At 34.9% G+C, this 7,500-nt stretch overlaps 1 protein-coding gene across 1 annotated transcript in view; it reads right to left on the bottom strand.

Moving 5' to 3' along the window:
- Positions 1-7,500, bottom strand: part of LOC122267645 (uncharacterized) — a 9,254-nt gene that overhangs the window by 425 nt on the left and 1,329 nt on the right. Inside the window, exons 2-13 of the mRNA XM_043037705.2 lie at positions 7,490-7,500; positions 6,888-7,052; positions 6,225-6,403; positions 5,180-5,294; positions 4,580-4,724; positions 4,045-4,193; positions 3,468-3,603; positions 3,129-3,243; positions 2,835-3,005; positions 2,190-2,312; positions 1,688-1,804; positions 1-1,501 (exon numbers count right to left, since the gene is read on the bottom strand). The exon at positions 1-1,501 is cut by the window's left edge and continues 425 nt beyond it; the exon at positions 7,490-7,500 is cut by the window's right edge and continues 194 nt beyond it. Coding sequence (XP_042893639.2) covers positions 1,418-1,501; positions 1,688-1,804; positions 2,190-2,312; positions 2,835-3,005; positions 3,129-3,243; positions 3,468-3,603; positions 4,045-4,193; positions 4,580-4,724; positions 5,180-5,294; positions 6,225-6,403; positions 6,888-7,052; positions 7,490-7,500 — 1,510 coding nt within the window. The 3' untranslated portion in view covers positions 1-1,417. The remainder of the gene's footprint in view (positions 1,502-1,687; positions 1,805-2,189; positions 2,313-2,834; positions 3,006-3,128; positions 3,244-3,467; positions 3,604-4,044; positions 4,194-4,579; positions 4,725-5,179; positions 5,295-6,224; positions 6,404-6,887; positions 7,053-7,489) is intronic.

Here is a 7,500-nt window from a genome sequence, read left to right as displayed (position 1 = left end):
AATGTATCATTATGTATTCTGGTAAGCGCATTCAACATAACCTTACCGAGAAAACCTCACAAAACGGAGAAACAAGAACTAAAAAAACGAGAAAGAGCAAAGAAAACCAAAGGAACAAAAGAGAAGCAAAGAAAAAAAGCTATAAGAAGACAATAGAAAAAGTAAAGAAAACTAAAGGAACAAAAGAGAAGCAATGAAAAACGGCTATGAGAAGACAATAGAAAATGCAAAGAAAACCAAAGAAACAAACGAGAGGCAAAGAAAAATAGGCTATGAGAAGATAATAAAGTAAGTTAAAGAAAAATAAACAACAAAAAAGAGAGAGAAAAAAAAAATGCCACAGCATCAACTCCAATCTCTTCCTCGTTACTCACTCTGTTCTACCAATCATCACTTAACGGAGAACAATGAGTTGGATTGATTAAGGAAAGATATGGTGTTCCAGTTTTCTCTTCTAAGGCACAAAATTATGAGGAAACTCTTCCTGCTTCAGTCAGTTTCTATTAATAGTGATGTTCTCTACCCAAAGCCATTTAAAGATCCACAAAAACTAAAAAAAAAAAAAAAAAAATCATAATGAAATTAATTAAGAATGCATTTGCCTGTTTGTTTGTGTGTATTTACATGTATACATGTATATGTACATATATAAACAAACACACACACACACACACACACACACACACACACACACACACACACACACACACACACACACACACACACACACACACACACACACACACACACACACACACACACACATGTAAAAGGGACATATATATACATATACACATGTAAAAGAGAAAGCAAAATAAACAACATGAATAAAACATAACAATCAACCTGAGAATTGTATCAAGGCTTAGGGACATAACACCACATTCTCCCATGATAATAATGATATCAAACAGCTTCTGCAAAAACTATACAATATCATCAACACCATTAATGAAAATACATATACATATCTTTCTGATTAATGATCCTAAATGTTCTTTATCTATTCATATAACAAAAACTGATTGAAATTAAGAATATTCATCACCAAATGTTATAACTCTACTTCTCTTCACAATATAAACTCCTTATCAGTTCTCTCATATACATTTATCTGGATTACTAGGAAATTGCATTCAACTTGTTAGATATAATTAGGCTCTGACAATTAAGCCTTTCATCTTGTATATAATAATGAAATGTTAATATTGAAAAAAAATGTTTAGCTTGTGTTCCTTGTGTTAGTTTTGTTATTAAATATCTTTTCATGAATCGTATATAAAATTTTGTCAGTTTCTAATTCCCATATAGAATTTAATTCTTTTCAAACATATGTAAAGTCTCTCGGATGAAAAAAAGAACTCCTTCTACTAAAATAAACTCTATGGGTAGAAAGAGGTCTACAATCACAATTTGCTTATAATCTAAATACAGGAAAATCTTTCGAGTTGTTGACCATCTTCTCCTGCTGACGACAAATTCTTAAGCACTGGGCCACGACCTGTGAATGAATGTTTAAAAAATTCAATAGATTTAGGTCAAACTTTTCCTTTTTCAGAAAAGAAAGAAGCAGAAGAAGAAAAAAAAAAAAAGAAAAAAAAAAAAAAAAAAAAAAAAAAAAAAAAAAAAAAAAAAAAAAAAAAAAAATTATTGCAAATCTTCAAGCGATAAAGTAAACATCACTAACCTTTCGTGTTTCTGCGGGGACTATTATGCCATCAATGACCGATCGAGAAGCCTGATGAAAGGCACTGCCCATCGGAAAACTGAAGGCTGAAAGAGGTTTCCTCTTTTTCGCTGGCTCCTGAAACAAGGTATCGTCATCAATCAAATAAGATACTATTTTCTTTGATCCAATAAAGACTGGAAGATTGGTTCTTGTATAAGTGAATAAATACTAAAATTACAGTAATTCGGAAAGGATAATTTCAAACAAGTTGTATTACTGACAACTCAATTTGCAGAAAGAAAGAAAGAAAGAAGGAAAGAAAGAAAGAAAGAAAGAAAGAAAGAAAGAAAGAAAGAAAAAGAAAGAAAGAAAAAAAAGAAAAAAAAAGAAAGACAGAAATAAATAAATAAAGAAAGAAAGAAAGAAGAAAAAAAAAGAAAAAAAAAAAAAAGTAAAAAGAAAAAAAGTGATGCAACCCAACAACAAAACATCTTTGACAAAATAAGCATACTGTCCTTACCTTTTTTCCAGCCTCTGGTGAAGCTGGTTTGGCTTGTGGTGGTAGTGGTGGAGGGTTGAGGGTATGCGTGACCACTGTTCCCGGCCACGAGAAGATGAAATTCGGAGAAAAGGAAGGTCCACACTGTCAGAGAAAATAAGCATCATTCTAGGAACTCAATCATTCTATCATTTGGCCTCTCCTTGCAACAGGAAACAAGGAAGAAACTGTTTGGGCAAGAAGTTATTTTTTCACCAAATCTCTAGAAATACCAAACTAAATATCCAAACCACTTTTAAAAACAAAGATACATGTAAACTTTGCACAAAACATAATTTTCTATATAAACATTAATTTAATACAGAAAAAGGCAAAATTACATAACTGTTAGCAAAATCTCAAGTAAACACATTTAACCACTAAAGAATCATTTTCAGCAATAACCATATTCAGGTATGTCTGCTGCAAAATCCTTTTTGAAAGTTATTTTTCCCATTTGTTTATAACAAACAGTACAATCCTGTGTGCACACATAGCTTAGAAATTTCCCATTCCTAGGTATTTCACACATACTTGTCTTGAAATCTAATAACTGTAAAGGAAAATTATTCTATAAACTTCAAACACTTAATTTCCACTTCCCAATCAACCACATCACACCCTTACCATTGTATAATTGTCATCCCCATGGCAGCTTCCAACATTAACGGTAATCTTTGGCACGGTAACGCAGGAGACGGCAGCCATCATTGCTGCTCTCCCCTTCATCGCTTGATTTATTTCCTCTGAGGTCATGCTTGCCATCTGCGCTTGGTATGCTTGGAGTGGGCCTGAGTTCTGTGGGCAAAAAAAGGAAATTATATTTGACATGATTTTTGATGTATGTGGAGAGATGGGTGCATCAAGAACTTGTATATGCACATATATAGATACATATATTCATGAAGGTAAAGTACTAACCTGTAAGAATACAATGGGTAGGTTTCTCTGCTGACAGATTTGTACAAAGTGTGATCCTTTCAACCCATCTTGGTATGTCAGAGGGCCAGCATTACCAATGATGCCAACACATTTCCTGCAATGATAGTCATGATAATACATCAAAACAACAGTAATAATAACATCATCATAATATCTAATCACAGATATGCAGTAATGCAACAGAATATAAGTTACGTACACAAAATTAATGCACCTCCAAAGATAACCAAAAAAAAAAAGAACAAGCTTTCGATACAAAAATTACAACTTCAAAAAACAGAAGAGCAAATGAACGGAGGAAAAAGAAGACAAACTCACCCTTCAATGAAAGCATATCCTGTGGTGAGGTTCCTGCCGTACCGCTGCTTGAACTCTCGGAATCTCCCCCCGTCGACAACCCTCCCAATCACGGCATACATCTTGCTGCGGTCAATCACTTCCAGGGAACTCAGGGCTGCACAGAGAAGAAAAAGATGAATGAAATGAAAAGAAAAGACAAGAAAAGATAAGAAAAATAATCATGAAAAGGAAAGATGATGAAAAACAAGATGCACAACAAAAATTAAAAATGGAAAGAAGACAACAAACCAAATGGAAAAAAAAGAAAGAAAGAAAGAAAGAAGAAAAAAAAGAGGGATGAAGGTGAAGAAAATGTAGTCAAAGATAGAAGAGAAAGAAAAAAAGGGGGAGAGGTTTAAAGAAAGAGGAGATGGTAGAGTGCTGAGGGTTCTCCATGTGTAGCAACCACTCTGTCCACGCATATATAATTTCTGTCTTTTTATCCAAATCATCCAGAACTACAAATCCAAATCTTATAAACAAGCTATCAATATATAGTACAATCCTTCTGGAATGGTGTGGTGCAATAGAAATCAATATTCATGAACTACCTTACCATTAAGATCTTCAGGATTCAAGCTCGGTTCCTCGGACTCGGGAGAGACGGGGGACAGAGGGGGAATGTTGAGGGTGGCGACCGTGTCTCGGAGAATTTCAAAGCCTTCCTCTTCAGTCGTGGCAAAGTAGTCAGTCACGCCACTTACACTACAGTTTTTGTAATACAGGAAGAGAGGAACCACAATTCATGAATTTTTAATTAGTTGATATACATGCTTCAAAATCTTTTCCAAACTCCCACCTGATTATGGAGACATTTACTTAGTATGTATGGCTTAAAGATAGTGACTGAATATGGTAAAAAGTGACTGACATTAACTCTCACTAGTTATCTGTATTTTCACTGCAACAATGATTTCAAAACATGTCTTTTTACCATGAAAACAGCTACAGTCTTAAAAAGACTCACTCGCAAAAAAATGATACTATAAACATTTAAAAAATCCAATATAAACACAAATTTTCCAAAGCATCGCATCTGAGATAAACAAATCAAAAGAATATCAACATTAACACAACCCAGTCCTCAGTACCTGCAGTGTACCTGGGCACCCCCTAGGTCCTCTGCTGATATCTCCTCTCCCGTAGCTGCCTTAACAAGGGGAGGTCCACCAAGGAAGATGGTGCCTATCCTGGTAACGATAGCTGCATCTTCACACATGGAGGGTTGATAGGCACCTGAGAATAATTTTTTAATTAAAAACTGTGAATCTGATAATAATGATAACTGTAATAATAATAATAGTAATGCTAATAACAACAGAACAAGTGTTAAAATAAGAAAAAAAAAAAAAAAAGGAGAGGGGGATGGTGAAGGAGGTTGAGGAGGAAAAAGTAAAAGTAAAAGTAAAAGTAAAAGAAAAGGAAGAGGAAGAGAAGATGAAGAAGAAGAGGAAGAAGAGAAGAAGAAGAAGAAGAAGGAGATGGAGAGAGAGCTGAGAAAGGAGGAGGAGTGAAAGAAATTAAAAAGAGAAACAAATGTACTTTCTGAAATACAACCGCAGTAGGTAAAATACATCCAGCGATTATTCTCTTTAAAAGGATTTAATTTTTCTTAAATACTACTTATTATCAGATGTAATTTCTTGGGACAGACATTCATAAAATAAAACAAATTCCCTGAATTGTATTACCTCCAGCTGTGCAAGATCCACACACCAGTGCCAGCTGTGGAATCCCAGCTGCTGACATTACAGGTGGATTGTAGAAGCCTCGGCCACCATGGTTCTTGTCAGCAAACAGGTCTGACTGATGGGTTGTTAAAATAGTTAATATTCCTAGTATATGATATATATACTATAGAATAATGAAAATAATAGTCATTTAATTGTGGTAATCCCTGCTGTACTATGGCACATTCAGTGACACACATCAAAATCCAAGCATAAGTGAGGCAAGTAATATTACCCAATAGGAATATAGAAAATAGTGGTTGCATCAGGACATTAATACTTGATTGTCTATACCTTGAATCAACCATAGACCAGGGAAACAAAATTAAATATAAAGAAAAAGCAGATATAGTAGTTCAAGACCATAAAAATTGGTGGGAGAGGGGAGAGAGCCTCGTGGTAGCAGGGAGGAGGGAGTGAGGCCTGTACTATTCCTCAAACGGGGTGGGAGGGTAACATAACTATGAGCCAATTGGTTTGTCATCTCAAGCCTTCACCTTAATACGGGTAATGCTATATTTTCTGCCACATTTTCTATGTATTTGTTTGACAGGGATCAAGCTTAGAGCCACAATCTGTTTACCATTTAAAATTAAAATTTATCTCTCTTGCCTGAATAAATGAAATAGCACATTACCAATGACAGGCAGGTGATATATCCTAATCAATCATCCTGTCCCTTACACTCAAATGTCAAATATAGATATTTCTTACTACTGACCTTACACTTTCCAATTAAACATCTAATCAGTTTATAAAATACAAATATTCTAATGCTAATGCAACAGTGTTACATTATTCTATTTTCCTACTAATACTGCAAACACAACCAGAAAAAAAAAGGGTTTTACTTAGTCTATATTCTACAACAGAAAGCAGTTTACTGTGTCCACTCTCCATTTTCCTCTCCATCTGTAAAGCTCTCTCCATCTTTCTTCTTAGTAACAGCTATATAAGAAAACCAAATAACCTATAACTTCTCACCTATTCTGCACCTTTTCATTACCTGAAGTGGAAGGAATCCACCAGCGGAATCCACAAGATATATGCATGGCAGGCGGTTCATGGCACCGATATTCTGCGTCCGAAGGTTTTTGGTAACGGTTATGGGGTAGAAGGTTCCACTTTTGACAGTACCATCACTTGCTCCTACAACACAGTATCTCCCATGCACTTTGCCAATACCTAAGACAAATGTGAAAGAAAGAAAGCGAAACTGAAAATCCTGTCTTCGTGGGTAAAAACATAAGATAAACGAACAGACAATAACATCAATGTATTAGATTCCTTTACTCCCTTTGGTGTTTATGTATTATCTACATAAAAGTTTTAAAAGTCCCCTGAGTCTAACATGATTCATTAATAATAAATTCAGTTTTACATGCCTCTTAAATCAATGTCTTTCTTCATATGACAAGAAAAAATATGCAAATGTGAAAAAACAAAACAAAAAAAACATAAAGATATAACTACAAAAACTTAAAACACTTAAAACACGCAGAACATTCCACACATTCTCAAACATTTCCCTATCTTTGGTGTCCACATCTGTTTCTGTTGTAGTCTCAGCCTCTAGTGCAGCTCCTGTCTGTCTATCTATCTATCTATCTATCTATCTATCTGTTCCTGTGCACCCTCCACCCTGAGTACCAACTTCAAAATATCTTACCACAGATGACTCCAGCCGCTGGTACATCTCCATACTCCATACCAAGCCCAGCCAACAGCGAGAGCTCCAAGAAGTCTCCATCCTCGTCTAATAGGAGCTTCAACTTGTCCCTGACTAGCATTTTGCGATTTCTCTTGACGTGAAGAGCGATTCCCTTTTCTCCACCTGTGAGGGATAAGCAAGAGAAGATGAAAGATGAAAAATAATGGCAATACTGAATAATGAGACATTAATAAGTGCTATACACATCATATAATTTGCAATTCATTTCTTACACTAAAAGCAGTAATCTAGTTTAGCAGAATCATAATGTACCCAATGCAATCATACCTGAAATCATGAGCAAAGTAAACTATTGTCTTTTAAGATCATCCTTCTATCTAGAACATGAATTAGGGTCACAAAATAACATTACTATAAGGTAAAAAAAAAATCCTGCTAAGTGAAGTTGATTCTTCCCCCATATACATCCCATAGAAACACCTACATCTCAGAACCAGAATATACCAAGTCAAGCACACAAAACCTCCAGCTAATAAGGGATATATTGATGTGTGAATGTATATAAACAAGTATGTGAATATTCCCATGCACTCACTAACCTCCTCCTAAA

Source organism: Penaeus japonicus, unplaced genomic scaffold (assembly GCF_977035675.1).
Source record: "Penaeus japonicus unplaced genomic scaffold, GWHDUDI00000001_assembly GWHDUDI00000015, whole genome shotgun sequence".
Lineage (NCBI taxonomy): Eukaryota > Metazoa > Arthropoda > Malacostraca > Decapoda > Penaeidae > Penaeus > Penaeus japonicus.
Note: the sequence above shows the minus strand (reverse complement) of the source record. Positions and strands in the feature narration are given on the sequence as shown.